This window comes from Brachionichthys hirsutus, chromosome 22, assembly GCF_040956055.1.
Source record: "Brachionichthys hirsutus isolate HB-005 chromosome 22, CSIRO-AGI_Bhir_v1, whole genome shotgun sequence".
Lineage (NCBI taxonomy): Eukaryota > Metazoa > Chordata > Actinopteri > Lophiiformes > Brachionichthyidae > Brachionichthys > Brachionichthys hirsutus.
The window spans coordinates 8286565-8303072 of record NC_090918.1 but is presented as its reverse complement, the minus strand read 5'-3'; the positions used below and the strand labels follow the sequence as shown (position 1 = coordinate 8303072).

The 16508-nt window shown below is 44.5% G+C and overlaps 1 protein-coding gene across 1 annotated transcript; it reads right to left on the bottom strand.

The window, feature by feature from the left end:
* Positions 1-12289: 12289 nt before the first annotated feature.
* wu:fc23c09 lies at positions 12290-15190 on the bottom strand. The gene is made up of 4 exons (XM_068755568.1): positions 15124-15190; positions 14616-14944; positions 13486-13562; positions 12290-13388 (listed from the first exon to the last, which is right to left on the bottom strand). Exons 1-4 carry the CDS (start codon positions 15188-15190, stop codon positions 12290-12292), a joined length of 1572 nt encoding a protein of 523 aa, XP_068611669.1.
* Between the last annotated feature and the right edge of the window lie 1318 nt (positions 15191-16508).

Genomic DNA, 16508 nt, shown 5'->3' with positions numbered 1-16508 from the left:
CCGAGATTGTTGCCATGGGTTCAAGTATCCCTGGCAGACTAGAAAAAAGAAGCTCAAACTTGAATCAACAGCTGGAAAGAATGAGAGGAAAAGACTGGAATGGAAAAAGGTCAGAGGCCAGAACTATGATGCGATTTTTTTTTTTTTTTTTATTCAGGTGTACAACACAGTTAGATCATCAACTTGGCACATTTTAGAAGAATAAGGAAAATCCATCCGTATGACTTTGGCATATGATGGAAAACTGACATTCTAAAGTTCTTGATCTTGACTTCCGGAGGCTGTAGACTCGATGCTACTCTTAATATCAGGATAACTGCATAATGAAAGTGTTTAATTAAAGATACAGACAACTTATCAACCGCATTTCATTTATTTTAGTGATTGTTGGATGCTGCAGGCGTAATTGCTGGGTAGCTTCTGAGAGATAAAAGAAGTGGCACGTTGGGTTTTCTGTCGGTCTGCTCGCCTGTGCCGACATGCTGGGGCAAGGAGTCACTATTGCCCCATTACTCAACATGAACACACATCTACACGATTTTCTGGAACGAGCTGGAAGCTATTTCTATGCGCTACTTAACTCTACATATCCAACTGTATTATTTGGCCCGTTGTGCAACTCATTTTTTTTAACTCTTAAATTTCAATTTCTCAGGACCTCTCAAAAGATGCACAAGTCAGACAAACTTGTGCGTAGACTTTAGTGTATTACAAATAATTCTGTTCCTAAAACCATTTAGGGCAAATCAAAGTCTGTCAGCGACACATTGAAGTGAAATTATGTTCCAGACTGTTAACAGCAAAGCATTTAGATTGGTGTGAAAAAAAAAGAAAAGATTTTATTATAACTTCAGGTCTGGACAGGTTTGATTGAAGGAAACAAGACAAAGATGTTGCCCCCGGTGATTTCTGCAGGAACAACTTGTTTAAGCAGGTTTTACAAATGTATTTCAATTTTACGAGCATCAATTCAAACGTCTTTATCCCTATTTATTGACAAGTAGATATAAAGCTAAAAGCTTGTGGAAAAACAGTTGGAAGCTTAATATATTGTAAGACAGCCGTGCAGACCGCAGAGCCCCCCCCCCCCCCCCCCCCGACTCCGGGAAGAACAACCCTCGTCATGTTCTACTGAAAGTGACCCGACATGCAGCTAGACAGCAAACTCTGCTTCGCCGTAACGAGCTGAAATGATGTTTCCATTAAAGAGCCAGTTGAAGGGCAGCCTTGATGTGGCTTGGTTTCAAAATGACGGGAGCTGTGATAGATAAGCTGCACGTTTTATTTATTATACCTCTGAGTCATAAACAGTAGAAGGGGAAAAGAATACCCGACAAAATACACGCAGGACCGATTTGCTGTTGCAAAGCTGTGCATTATTCCACACAGTTTAGTTTTTGCGCTTGTTATTCTTAAAACCAGACGAGCAGAAGCATTCATAGTGCTGATAGCAGGGCTTTAAAACGACTCCCATCCTAGACCTTAAGTATTTCACCATCAGCGGGGGCGGGTCCTCATTCCTATCTCCGACTGGAGTGCCTCAGCCGTGATGGACAGAGCAGTCCCTGCACACACTCAAACAGATAAATACGGCGTGGGGGCACCGCTGATGGCTGTGACAGGCTGATTGATCGGGTACTGGGAGGATGACCTTATCTGGGCCGATCAAAGTGAAGCTGATGCTTCGATTCATAGGGTAATCGCACTGGGAGGAATTAAGACTCAGTTTATGGCATTCCAATAATGGCCACACACACATAAACACACACACACACACACACGCAAAGTTGGCAGCTGTTATGGAACATTTTAATCTTGGACCGGAGTGTCTTGCTACCAGCTTGATAAATCACTACAGCAATAAATAAAAAGAAGACACACTGGTGTCCTTTAAGTCCCAAAGGTCATGATATTCCCATTAACAGTCATTATTCATCAAGTGCTCGACCTTTTGTTTCCAATTCCGCTGTAAAATTAGAACTAAGAGAGAAAACACAGTAAATTAATTTGCTGCCGCGATACCGATCTGACCCTTTGTTCCCTGTCAGTTTTAACGTGTGGATTCTGAATATCATCTCTGTAAACCTGAAGAAACATTCATCACCTGATTTTATTATATTACACACTCACACAAAACTCTTTTCTTAATTCGCTATTCCTTTGCCCCACATGGCTGTAAGGGGGGGGGGGGGGCGCGAAAAAATCTACACAAGGGACGGAAACACTCACTCAACTGGTGTTTTGGTATAACAGGGCCGGCATGCAGGGCTTTTTGTCGCTATGGTGACAGACTCCTCCTCGGCGGAAAGCAAAGTGAAAGAAAAGAAGGAGAATACTTCACCTCCGGCCAAGTTTACATCGAGCCCTGTAATAAACGAGTGGGATATGGTGAAAAGGACAAACATGCTTCCCTGCCTGGTGCGATTGATCGAGCCTGCGTGGTTTCAAAGCAAGCTGGGTCATACATCGGGCATTTATAGCGACTTCAAAATACTGGAGAGAGTAAGAACAAGTATGAAGTCCTCAGACAGAACTGTCTTTCCACCAGAGCCTTCATGTAATATCAAGTAGCCTTATAATAAATACCCCCCGTTAAACACAGCTGTCTGGCGGCTGAATATTAGAGCACTGATTCAATGTGATTGAATGGGTTTGAATGAGAGAATAGGATTTTGGTGTGTGTGAGCAACGAGAGCAGTGCTGCCATGCGAGACAGATATATCGCTCACAAGGTCAGCATCATTATTATGTTAAATAGCAATCTTTTATTGCTTTTCATCCTGTAGTCTTTGCACCCGGTTCTGTACCGTGTAAATACGCTGGGAGGCTGGGCACGAGCTCGAGTCCATAAATCCAGTCCTCTCGGCACGGCCCGAATGGAATGCATTCCTCCTCGCATCAAGTAATCGACGGAATCACATCTTGTAAACTTGACATGAGAATGAATCAAATGGACGTGGGCGAAGCGTAATGATTAAACACGTTCAGGGAGGCGTCTCGTTGGCTGTAAATCACGTGTGAACGCTTCTAACCTCTCTTCATGAACTTTATTGGAATTGCAAATGAACTAACAAATATGTTCTGCAAATGGAGAAGAAATTTAGCCGTGTTTGCGTTTGGAAGATTCCCTCTAGGAACAGGCCAGACTGCCTTCTGTCGACTTCCACTGCCCTTATCTGCAACACCAAAGTAACGTTAGCAAGCAGAAGCATGAGTCTGAAAGGACTGGCACAACACAACAACTTTACTATTTAAACCATCATTGGGAGTGATACGCATCCATAGTCACATGCTGCACTGCGTGGGACGCTTGTGGCTGCGATGCCAGGAGGCAACACAACTAGGATTCTCTGCTTTGCCTGAATCCAGCACACATCCTGCCACCCCCCCCCCCCCCCCCCCCCCCCCCTGTAGGTGGTGGGGCCGCAAATTGACAGCTCCACGGAATGTGTTTATATGCAAGTCCGACTGAGCCATATGGTTAAAGGCCTGGCCACCAGGCGTTCACCAATGAAGCTCCTTTTGCCAAGCCTGGCTCCAGAAAAGAGGGGGAAGGTTTACCTAACGTCGGGGCGGTCCAACTACTCAGTTTTGGCTGATTCAGAGGTCTTTATTCAGTTTTTTCAGTTTTGACACGAGACCAATTGCTTTTGGGAGAACCCGCCAGATTCCGATATCCGTGGATCACTCCCAAGACCATAGGGGGGGGGGGGGGGGGGGGGGCACAAGCCCACACCCTCTGGATAGGACTGATTGTGCCACCAAACCAGCACAGAGGGATATCATGATATGTCCTGGTTAGCAACACCGTCAGCTTACATAGTGAACTCATTCGTGGAGACAAACTACTGGGACTACTACACGCCTCCAATGTTTTTACTGCATGGTGTCTCGGATTAGCTTTGAATTCATTTCAAAAGGGGCCGTCAGGCCCCTCCAATACCTTATAGTCATAGAACATTCTTCTGAAAGCCAAATTTGAGGTCCATCGAAGGAAAATTCAAGGGAGTTTTTAAGTCCTTCCCCAAAATCTATTTCAAATTTGCCCTTCAGTTTTCATCATGTTGATGGAGTACATGGCTCACGGTTCAAAAGAGCTCTGAAACAGAATGATTACTTTATGGCATTTTTTCCACTTGGAAGAAAAACACAGAATGACAATAACATTTTCCGTTCGCCCGCATGTCCTCAGAAACCTTAAAAAAAAACAGAACTGATGAACGAGAACCTTAAATGATGGCACGTTCTGTATATCACTTTGTCTCACTGTTACATGGTGTTCCATTACTGGATGTAGATTTATATCCTTTGAAATATGGCAGAAAAATTCAGATTGGCTGTAAAACACCTTCACCGCGCAAGCCCAAAGTTCCCGGGTGTCTTTTTTTTTTTTTTACTGGACCTGACGCAGAGTCCCTGACTGGGAAAGACATTACCAGTCAATCATCAGTAGGGCATGGCAGATACACTTTGTCCCCAACAAAGGCTGGTTTGTTTCTGTTGCCTCAATATACGTCTGAGGAAGCTAGAAAAGGCCTCTGGGCGCGACGGAGGGAGCATGTGAAATATCGTTTGCTGGCAGGAGAGCGCGAGTTCTGTTCATTACGGTGAAATGTAACGAGCTGCCAAATGACTAGATAAACTTTGTTCTGCAGTGTTATCTAGAGATATTTAACACAGCATTCCAGTAGAGATAAGTCCTGTCTGGCCAGTGCAGATGTTTGATGGGCCAAACATCAAAACAACTTCTTGGCATAGTTTAAATACAGCATTGCATATAACGCAATACCTTAAACAGCTCATAGCAAGAGAGCAGTTACAAAGAAGCTGTCGACAAGACAAGACCACAATGTTCTTATATTTGACTTCAGGTTGGACTCGGTCAAACTCGGCAGGATGTTGGTGGAGGAAAGGAAAATTGCTGATACGATGCGTGTTTTCAATCTTCCTCTTCAGAAAGTGCAAAAGTCTTCCATTTATTTTGCCTTAACTTTTAGCCATGTTCGTTAGCTTGGGTTTGTGCCCTGAATGTTCCCGTTGGGTTATTGTGAACAGACCGCTTCAGGCAGTATTCATTCTTTTCCACTGACACAGCCAAGAATTTTCTGCAAATCTCAGCATTTCCGCTGGAAAATTATCAGAAAGACTTCTCGAACCGTCAAGAACAACAAGCGGACAGCGAAGTCCGTCTTGAGATCTATTCAAATCTGAGTCACATGTTTTTTGCTGATTTCATCGAGCAGAAGAAACTTCCCTTTTCTCAAACTGTTGCTTTTAATCTTCAGCGTCTCAAACTTTCCGACAATTAGCAGTTTCTTGCGTCCTGAACAGTTTACTGGCTGCTGGTGGTTCAGTCGCTATAGCCATGTGGTATCTGATCTAGAATGCCCCTCCTAGTGTCCATACCCTGCTCTAGATGGAGCTGCACGTGTCAGACTTTTTGGTGAACCGAAGATCAACCATCTTTCTTCACTGTGAATTCAAGCCAGATGAGCCTCGACTGATCCAAAGTGAACAGACTGCCGGGTAACTTTCTTCACCAGGCAAAACACTTCCTTTGTATACGTTGGAGTCGTCTATTCCAGCCAGATGGTGCTGTTGGTATCCTGAGAAAGGATCTCCTGTTTCGTCCTCATTTATCATTTTGTCTGCCAGAAAAATTGTCCAAACTCCTCTTTTTAGCTTTCAAGTTTATTTCTTCAGTGTGTGGTAGGAACCTGCAGGCTTGCTGCGACACGGGGGGAAGTAAGCGAACAGAAACACACAGGAGACACTCGCCTGCGTTACTTGTGGCTTCTTGAATACAAAGAGTAATCTGTGGTGTAATCTTTCACAGCCAAACAGATAATAGTGCAGCTTGTGTTTTTCTTTTTCTTTGGGGATTCTTCATTTCCAGTTTTTGATAAGGCATGGACATCAAGGTCAAGTCAAGTCCTATCGCTTCCTGCTGTGTCCACATTTCATGAATTCCCCCAACTCACAGGGGGTGGAAATGGGGTTTGTTGGTTCCTCTAGACATTCCATGTGTTTTCATTTCAAGTGTTTATAGGACCAGTTTGGACAAATGTCAAAAATAATGCTGGAATCTTCAGCGATATTTTTGATGCAGGTGAGAAAGTACAGCTTTCTTGAGAGAAAGGGAGTTGTAGAACAGGAGGAAAAGTCTATGCAGGGAGAGGGGCGTGTTCCTAAAGCTAATTAGGTGTTGGCCACAGCCGACTCCTCCAGACTCCTGATAATTTTTCTGTGGTCAATGGCAGACAGGCTTTGCATGAAATGGATTAGATGTGGTCGGATTTTTCCTCCAGCGTTCTCATGAGCCTTTCCAAAGCTCTGCAAATGCCCGAAACCTTTTTTTTAAAGTGTATTCCAGTGTGAAACGACATATAATATGGATTGGACTTTTCTGACCAACTCACTGGCAATGCAATGGCAACATATTGTGTGGCAGGGAACCAGAAGGCAATGATTAACTGTGAGATTTCACTTATTGGCACTCGCATTTCTGACCCAGAACTGGTTGAAGCTGGTTTCCAGTTAACCAGCACCTCAGACCAGGAGTAACTGGAATGTAAAATACAAATACACTAATGCAAGTTAATGCCAAACAGTCGAGATTTGCAGTCCCTCCTGCTCGGATTTCTGTGTTACGAGGGGCCTTGAGCACTCAGAGTTTGAGGTGGGAGACTTTGAACATCATGATTTCATTAGAAGTCAAGGAGCAGGTATGAGAGGTCTTTTGATAAAAATAGTCTCAGATGCTGCAAGACTGGGAACATGAAGCGCAAAATGAGGATTTGGGAAATGTTTTCCCATTTATTCTACTGAGAATTGTAGCATCTTTCGGCTCATCGGCTTCCTTTTTCCAATTCTTGAAAAAGGAAGAATGATGCAGAGACAAGATTGTTAACCCACGTTTCAGTTCCAAAAGCAAAACTGAAACATTACACCCGGTACACCCAGTGTTGGACAAGCAGGCCTGTCTGGAGGCCTCACATACTTTGGAAGTTCTTTTGTCAGTATTACCGACAAAGTTGCGTGGACGTAAAAATTTGGATGTCTCTTTCCGCAGATGTGAGAAGGAAAAGAACAGAGCACTACACACGTTTGGACATAAAACCACAGTCCAAGTCAAGAAAAGTCAACAATCCATTGGTGCGATCTGCAAGGCATCCAGATCACCCGCTGGGGGGGGGGGGGGGGGGGTTCCCCACAATCCCCATGTCCCCAATTCATTCCTCGAGACACTTTGAAGATCTTAGCAAAGGAAAGAATGAAATACATAATTAAATGACTTTGAGTATTAGCGGTAGAACAACTCTAAACTGTCTGGCAACAGGCAACCTATTCATAATATCTGGCAAACCCGCTGGTCTGTTCATAAATCCTGTCTGTGGGTTTTTTTGTTTTTCTTTTGCTAGATTTGTGGCAACTTAGGTTTTTCCTCTTTGTAGATTCAGTCGTGGTATTTTACTATTGAAGCACAAATTACGAGGATAACTGACAAGAAGATGTGGGCCACATGTTTTCACGTGATTCGCGTGTTATTGGTTGTCTGAGAAAACTACGGAATCCTATAAGGGTTTTCAAGGCAGACGTTGGGACTTGATAGTCGGCAAACACGCTCGTCTGGCCGTGCGTCTGAAACGTTGGACGTCACAAATTTAACACATCTGTTTGCTGTCTCCAATCTCCCTCTTTCTGGAAAGGTTTCTCCCTGATGAAAAGCTGAGTGTATTTTGTTGATGCCAAGAGTTGCCTCAGTCCTTGCTGATGCGGCAAAAAGCCTTTGAAAAGCATATCCAAGTCACCATGACCTCAAGAGAATATGTGCATTTGGGATTGCAATGTCAGGCGTGGCAGAGTATAAGAAGTGGTAGTTGTACTTATTACTTATATGATAAAGGTGCCAATGTGTGTTGTGCAACCAAAAAGGAAACTTGGAACTTGAAAAAGAAAAGAAAAACCTTATTGGGAATTTTGTTTTTTTTCTCCAACATGAGGAAATAGTCAAATGTTAAAATGATAATTTTATTATGATTATTATAATCATAATATACATGAGGTCCGTACAATGTTAGAAGGTGTCCTCAAATAGCTGTTCCCACCTCTTTTCCCAACACTTTCCTTAATGACTCACTTCCCAACTCATGGATATTCAAACCAGACACCAGTTAAAATAGGAGCAGGGAATGGTTGCTTAGGTAATGTCTGTTGCTTAGTATGGAAAACTCATCCATATTTATTTGATTTAATTGATGCCTAAGACATCATCAGGGAAATGTTATTTGGTTAAATACAAAACTATTACATTTATTCATTTATGAACCCTATAAAACGTATTAAGGGTTTAAAGGAATTCTGTTAAAGTCCATCTGCGGTTTTAACTGGTTTTTACACCTGAACGCTTGAAGGGTTTTCAGTTTCAGAGACTTGTGGGTGTACGTTCAGGAATTTTTAGGTAAGTCAATGGGGACGAGGAACGTTTGTCAGATGATCCAATCAAAGCGCTCCAAGAAAATAGAGTTTGTTCAGACTGGATTTATATATGTCAAACCTTGCCAAAAACACCTCTTAAAAAAAGAGGCAACACATCCCTACCATGGATTGTAGTGCCAGTGAGGGTCATCCAGAGGTATAACGGCAACTATTGTGTAACACACTGACAAATAGAAAGAAATAACCCGTTGAAGCACTAATTAAAAATCTTGAGGCAACAAATGTACGCTAATCAGTAAGTTCTTCCTGAAACAATATATTCTATATAAATGTCGCCGACAGTCATGGAAGATACACGTATTGCTTACTCTAATTAGAGGACAGAGACTCCAGGTCGGCTCCATCCACAATAATTGATATTTGCAGGAGACCAGCTATGAGCGCTAAACGGATATTGACTTAATGGTAAACAACCATCAGATTTAATACTTGCGAGATGAGTCTCCATTTCAGTTTTTTGTCTGTGTGTGTGAATTTAACGGCCTGGCTCTCCATCCCTTTCAAGCCTGTTTCCTGTGACTCACTGAATGTGTGACTGGGCAAGGGAAACATTGCACAACGACTTGAACGGGAAACCGGAGGGAAATAATAAGTTCAGAATTCATTTGCATGCAGTGATGCCCGGAAGTCCTCCGCTTCTACCACTTTATATTTAATATTTATATTCAGAATGTCTTCCACCGTCTCTATTTTTGTGGTTGTCAAACATTTTGACTCTTCACTGCCCTCTTGTGGATGTAATCAATGGATGCGTAAAGGATATCGGTCATGGACGTTGCCAAGAGTATAAAACCTTTGGCATGTGACACCATGGAAGTGCCCCCCCCCCCAAATCTTTGCATTATATAAAAAGCCACGTGTTAAATGCCGATTTGATTTCCTTCAACCCTAAACTATTTGCTGCAAGAAACTGAACACAGAGAATGTTGCGTTCAGGATGCAGAGCGTGTGCAAGCCTTCCTGTAGAACCGGAACACTCATATGCCCCCTTGTGGAGCTCATGAATACACAGTGTGCATGTGTGTGCACGTGTGTGCACGCTGAGAGACTTTACTGTGATCTTCATTAAAAGCACCGATTTGTCTGTAAAACCTTGCACGATTTGACGATGCACAGCATGCCCTTTCTGCGTATGTGCTTGTGCGTGACCTCGTGCAAATTCCGTGAACCGTGCGTTTCTGCATGTGTGTCGTCAGTGCAGGTCCAGACCAGGCGCAGATGATGAGCTGTATGTGTGTGTGTGTGTGTGTGTGTGTGTGTGTGTGCGTCTAGAGGTCCCTCTGGCTCCCATGGTTTCTCTCTCTTTTCCCCTCCTCCCTCTCGTTCTCCCCTCCCTCCTTCCGAAACTTCCATTCTCGGGTTTTGCCCCCTTCTTTTCAGCTAACACAAGCGCCACCTCCCTTTCACATGTGTAATAACGCTCTGATTCTGAGACACTTTAACCCTTCACAAGGGCTTTGATATCCCTGCTTCTGCATTCAATTATGGAATCCCACGGATTGTGTGCCGTCAATCTCAACTGTCGTTTCAACACATGACCTCAATTTTGTTTTCTATGAGGTCAGAAGCAGACCCAGTAAAGGGATACCGTTGCTCGTGACAATCAGAAGAATCGGACCGAAACGTTTGGAACAATTTCCTTTCGTGATTTCTTTTTTCTGCCTTCAGCTGTTTTTGCATCACAGCAGAGAGGCCTCAAAGAAGGCCGACACCAGCCGAATAACATCCCCGCTCTGCTCATCTGGCTGACTCACTATAGGGTGCGGTTCAATATCTTGTCCTTCTGTTTTTAATCAAATGCGGTCACCATTAGGAAAAAAAATGAAACAGAAAGGTTAGAATTTTACGTGTTCTGTTGCGGTGTTAAAACCTGTTGGTATGAGTAAAGTCATTTCCTCTTACTGATTGACTCCGGTGCATTGTTTTTGGCACAAGCTTGCTATGTGTTTTAATAACTCGCGCCTGTACGAAAAAAGAAAACCCTTTTTTTTTTTTTTATATCTGAGTGAACACAGGTAACTGTGATTGATATTAAGCACTGCTGCTAATCCTACAAACGTCCTGTTGGGATCCGGCTTGAATATCAGTCTGCTTCCAGTACACAGGATACACTGGTACACACACACACACACACACACACACACACACACACACCTACACACACACTCACACACACACGCATTCGCCGTCTGCTTAAAAAAGCTCATGGATTCAGACTTAAGGGAGCGCTTCATGTGTTCACACATGATCCGGATGCATGCGACTGCCCAACCCACACATTGGACGGCTGCAGAAGCAAGCGTGTGCACAGGTAGAATGTGCACATTCTACAGGAATGTGATGTGCTTGTGATTGTGTGAAAGGAAAATGTGCAAGAGGGGAAAAAAAAAGAGCAGACACAAATAGGAGGAGGGACTCCGGCGGATCCAGGTAGGCATGTGGCGTTGTGATGTGTGGTCCTGCTGGACCGTAGGGAGGTGCTGGTGAGCTCCCTGCCCAGCCGGAGCGCTTCCCTTCTGGATACGCTCTGAACCAGCATAGCCTGGATCCATCATTCAATCCCTCCCTCCCTCCTTCCTTCCTTCCTTCCTTTCCATCACTCTCTCTTCTTCTTTACTCCCCCTTCTCCATCCATCCATCCACCCAGCCCTCCCTCTCATCCCCCCTCCTCCTGGTTTTCTTTTCCAAACCCTTAGTTGCCACGTTGCTGAGTGGGGGGGGGGGGGGGGGGGGGGAGTAAAGAGCAGAGTACCTCTCCACCAATGCATTTTATTCACTTCTTTTCTTTGTGCATTTTTTTCTTTAATTGTCCTTTTTTCTTTTTTCTTTTCTACCACAAGCATGTGGTCAAGTAAATTCAGATATGATTGCAAAAGAAGTTAAAAAAAAAAGTTTAATTTCCCTCTGTTGTGAAAATCTTATGACTCATGCCTGTGTGTGTAGATGAGTGTGCGATGGTAAGTTTAGTGCGATCTTTAAATATACAAATATTCCCACAAGGTAAACTTCCTAAAGCATGCGCAATTTAGCTCCCACAATCTCTTATTTGACAGCTGAAAAAGAGCCAACTTCTACGTCTGCAGCTTATTTTTCATTGTGGCAGGCTCATCAAAACCGTTTTCCTATACATTACCGCCCTCTGGTGGCGATAATAATACTGGTCTTTAATTATTTGCATGACTTTTAGAGACTTTCCTTCAAGGGAACCTTTGCAAACACACATAAATTCTTGAAAGAAAATCATCCAGGATGTCAAGAGAATGGAAAGTCTTACGGACTGTATTCATAAAAAGTTGGAAGACTTGGCTTTAAGAACCTTAATTTCCGGTGCCTTTTGATCTGCAATCTATCAATGTGTCAACATTTTGTTTGTTCCACACTGTCATATACAGTTTTCATTATTTCACACTGCACATGCTACGATAAAGTAATGATCTTCTCATTCTGTGTGAATCCCCTCGGCAATCATTCCCAAACCGCACTATAAAAACAACCACCTCAACTGATTTGTTTATGGAAAAGGCTGGAAATGCTTTTCAGTGGAACATTTGGACCATTTATTGGGAGAAACATTTAATTGCATCTCACTCTTGCCGGGTAATTATTCCCACAGTTTTTCCGCCCTGTCAGCGAGTTCCAGTCAGCCAGGAAAACCAACCAAAAGTTAAGTTTAATATTCAAGCTATAAATATTTATTACGATAATTATGCACTGATTTGAAAAACGGCTAAAATATTCTGTTCAACTTTGGTTGCATAGAAACCATTTTGGCTTGAGTGCAGTCGGTTTTTCAGAAGAAATGCACCACCTGGAATCCCCTTAAGCATCTGAATGCCTGGACATCCAGCTCCCCCATCTCTATTAAGTTGTGTTCCAGCCGCACTCGCACCAGCCTGCTGAGGCCGAGACTCTGATCGCCCCAGCAGAAAGCGTCACGAGGGACAGAGCGGATCTTGTTGTGGGCGAGCGCTACAGAATGCAGCGCCCGCGGCAGCTGCCTGGGCACCTGGTGCAGGGTGTTGTAGCTCAGGTCTAACTGGTGCAAGATGGGCAAATCATTGAAAGCCCCCGGTGCCACTTTGATGATCTTATTCCTTGCTAATCCCAGGTGCTCAAGGTTTTTCAAGCTGCTAAGAGCACCTTTCTTGATGGAATAAATGAGGTTGCCCTCTAAATTGAGCGTTTTTAGCGAGTGGGGAAGATGTCCTGGTACTTTCTTTAACACGTTCCCCTCTAAGTTCAGGCTTTCTAGGCAAGTCACATTGAGAAGAGACTCCAGAAGAAGACCCTTGTTACTCAGTCGGTTTCTGCTCAGATCGAGCACCAACGTTTCTGATATCCCCTTGAAGACTCCGCCTGGGAACTGCTCAATGAGGTTTCCTTTGAGGTAGAGCTCCTTGATGGACAGGGGTAAGCCCAGAGGAACTACTGCTATCTGGTTGTGATCTAGGTTTAGAGTGCGTAGGCTCGATAGAGGAGAAAGCGCCCCATCAGGAAGGGAGTCAGATCCATTCCCCAGGCTGTTGTTACTGAGGCTCAAAACCAAGAGGCTGGGGCACCGGGACCAGGCCGCCTCGGACATCACACTCAGCTGGTTGCTGTCCAATCGAAGCTCTTCGAGAGACACCGGAAGGTCAGTCGGTACACTTATCAGCCGGTTTCTATCGAGGTAGAGGCGCTTCAGAGCTGGGATCCCTTCAAACGCCCCCTCTATGGCACCATCCGTCAGCCGGTTGTTGCTCAGGACAAGGAACTCCATCGACGCATATTCATTGAGCAGGTCCAACTGGATGCCGTCGATGCGATTATTCATGAGAAGGACGTAGCGGGCATTGTAAGGAATACCATAAGGAACCTTATCCACGCCTTTGTCTGAGCATTGGACCACCCTGGAACAGAAGGCAGGTGGACATTTGATCTTCTCGACATTCTGCTTCTAATCACACACGTCTATAACAAGAATGCGACATCCTTAAATACCCTTACCTTCCATAGCAGGCGCACTCGGGAGGACAGTAGGTGTCCAGGAAATATGGGAAGGGCATTGGCGCCAAGACATCCTTCTTCCCCGGCACGTTTTGGGGTTTCGTATCCTTTATTCTTTTCTTTTCCTTGGACCTTTTATTTTTTGCTTGATTTTTTCTACTTCTGTTGTTTATCCTTGGCCTCATCGAAGGTGACTTGGCGGTTGCCAGTTCCATTTTGGCCGGCGTTTTGTCGAGCTGCGGTTGAGGAGATCCTGCTTTAGTTCTTTTCGTGTCATTTCCCAACAACTGACCGGTTTCGGCTTCGCCCGCGTGAGGCTCGTGTACGAGTTTTGTTTTTAAATCTTTGGATGTCAACTTTACTTTTGTGGGTTTTCCCTTTGCTGTTTGCACCTTTGGGAGGAATTCAGCCTTTTCTGGTTGAACAGTTGTGTGTATTTCACTTGTGGTTTCCTTCTCTGCGGGTTTAAACAGTATATTTCTGAGTGTTGCACCCTCTAAACTTGGGCTCGCGTTCCCCTCTGGTTCGTTGACCTCAGCGAGGAGGTCTTCAGATGTAGACCTCTCCTCACCAGGAGCCGCTGTTGGCTTGTTAAAGGTGACAGACGGAGGGGGGGACTGAGGACCGACGCTGGCGTGAGGGGTTGCAGGGGGGCGGGAGGTTAGAGGAACCGCCGTGGGTTTAACCAGGAGTGATGGAGAGATGCGATGATGATAAAAAGAAGGAGAACTTGGGGGATTTGGAGTTTCAGTTGCAGTGATCTCCCCGAGTTGCGTCGAGGATGCTCCCGAAGGAGGGGGGGGATTGCTAATGACTGTATTATCTTCCTCTCCTCTTTCTGCTGCTTCTTTATCTTCTGTTTCATCTCTTTCCTCATTTCCGTCTTCCTGTTCCACATTGTCTTCATTTCCTGCTAACACCTTTCCTCCCCACTCATGGGCGTCGCCTCTATTTCCCAAGCCAAGTTTAATCCCTGCAACCAACCCGCTCTCCTCTTCCTCTGTCGTGTGCCTGACGTCATCCCTTTGATCCCTTGTCTGCTGTTTCTGAAGTGACTCGTCATCATTTGCTTTTGTACTATAACTCTTACGTTTTTCACTCGTTCCCCGCGCTCCCTTCTGAAATATTACCTCGCCTTCCTCATTCTTTTCTACTTCTTCTCTCGTGTCTTCATCAAAGTCTTTCTCCGTGTCTCTTTCCTTTCCTTCTTCCAGCATTTTAGCAAATGTCCCAGGCGTCAGTCTATCCTTATATCCTCCCTCGCTCCTGTCGAACCCTGCTGGGACTTTTTCTTCCATCTTTTCTGGATTCTTGGGACCCTCCTCTGTTTTCTTTCTCTCGCTGTAATGGCCAGTCTCCTCTTCCTCCTCCACAAATATAGAAAAAGCTTTCAGCTGCTCATTCTTCACCACCGGCGGTGTTTCTCTCTCCAGCTCAGCCATCTGCCTGACCGCCTCGCCTACAAAACAGAGTTTCCTTTTTCTGTTAATTAAAAACTCAAATCATGTCGTAAACACATTAGCATTAGAATAAAATAAAATAAAAAAGCTTGTGAAGTAATTATCATGGAAGCATTTATGTCCAAAAAAAACTGTTTTAGAGATGCTTAAAATGATGTCGATCTCATCTCACACTTACTGGGCTGCAGCACGAAGGAATATCCAGAGACTGTGAACGACACCAGCAGCAGTGTGAGCGCTTCCATTTCACCTGTCGACAGACAACAAAGTAACATCAGGAGGTGAAATTAAACGGGGGATTCACTTCCAGAGTCTTACCGTTCCTTATAAACAGGAAGTTTAGCTTAAATGGTTGCAGGTCTCTGGAATCTGTTTCATCGGTGACAATGCTGGACCCTAAAAGAGGCATCGCTTCTTTCTGTCATCATTTTGTGGTTCTCCTCCTAATGGAGCAGTTTATTCACAACTGACCCTCTGCAGCAGTAAAACAGCAGTAATTACTAACATATATTTAGAATAATATATTTTTCCATTTAATTTCACATAAACAAAGACGACTGGTTGATTTTATTAGCGCTATATTTAGACAATTTATCCTAAAACCTTAAAATCCATCACAGGACACGTTACACAGAGTCCAACAAAGCCGTTGTGCGATCAGGAAGACTCGCAGCACTTACCTGGGCTGACTGCTGCCTCTTTATCCGAGTTAAATCCGAGTTTCTGAACTTGCCAGTGTAATCCTGCTGACCCTGCCACCTCCCCTGTGTCTGTACAGGCCGAGCGAGTCCGGGACAAATGGCGCGACCTTTGAACCGCACCTACCACAGTCGATGCAGTGGTTCCCACACAAACTGTAATGACCCCTCGGATGCCTTTATGTGGAGGGGAATTCTCACACTTACCCTCGACGTCAGAGGAATCTGACAGATCAATAGTGGGAATGAGGGGCAAAGGGAGAGGGGTCAGAGGTGACGGCTGGGTTTTTTACAATGGCTACTGTTTGCTCTCTTGTGGGAAGATATTTCCATCCCACCGGTTATACGAGGGTGACAAGTCGCACCTGGAAGCTGATTGGCCCTTATATCCCAATGGCTAATAATCAGCCATGATCCAGGAAGTCTTTGGGTATGCGAGTAACTTGACGCGAGCTGGATGAGTTGGTAGAGGTGAGTTTAATTCGATTTTCTAATCTCCGGCTGCTTCCTGTGTGAGCTCTATTTTCACGCCTGGTCGAATGAGCTCAGACAAAGTGATGATGATTGGTCACCATCATCATCATCATCAAAATCTGAATACAACTGGCTTCTGAAAGCAGCGCACTGCCCTTACTTCACCAAACCTGAACTGCGGCAAGTCAGAAACTACCTGCAAGTCCCACAGTGGGGCAGCATTTACCCACGGAAGGCTGCACCAGTTGCTGTGAGAGCCACAGATTGCATAACATTGCATGATGGGAAAACAAGGCAGATGGGTTTGAGCGTTCTGTCTCTATCTAAATTGCTTCTGTTCCTCCGGACCGAGAAGTGACGTCACTGAATGGAGACTGAATGAAAGCTTACG

Coding starts and splice junctions, on each gene's coding strand:
- wu:fc23c09 (XM_068755568.1), bottom strand. CDS start 15,190: ATGGAAGCGCTCACACTGCTGCTGGTGTCGTTCACAGTCTCTGGATAT. Junction 13,563..14,615: donor AAAAGAATGAGGAAGGCGAG/GTAATATTTCAG, acceptor GTGCCGGGGAAG/AAGGATGTCTTGGCGCCAAT. Junction 13,389..13,485: donor GAGTGCGCCTGCTATGGAAG/GTAAGGGTATTT, acceptor CTTCTGTTCCAG/GGTGGTCCAATGCTCAGACA.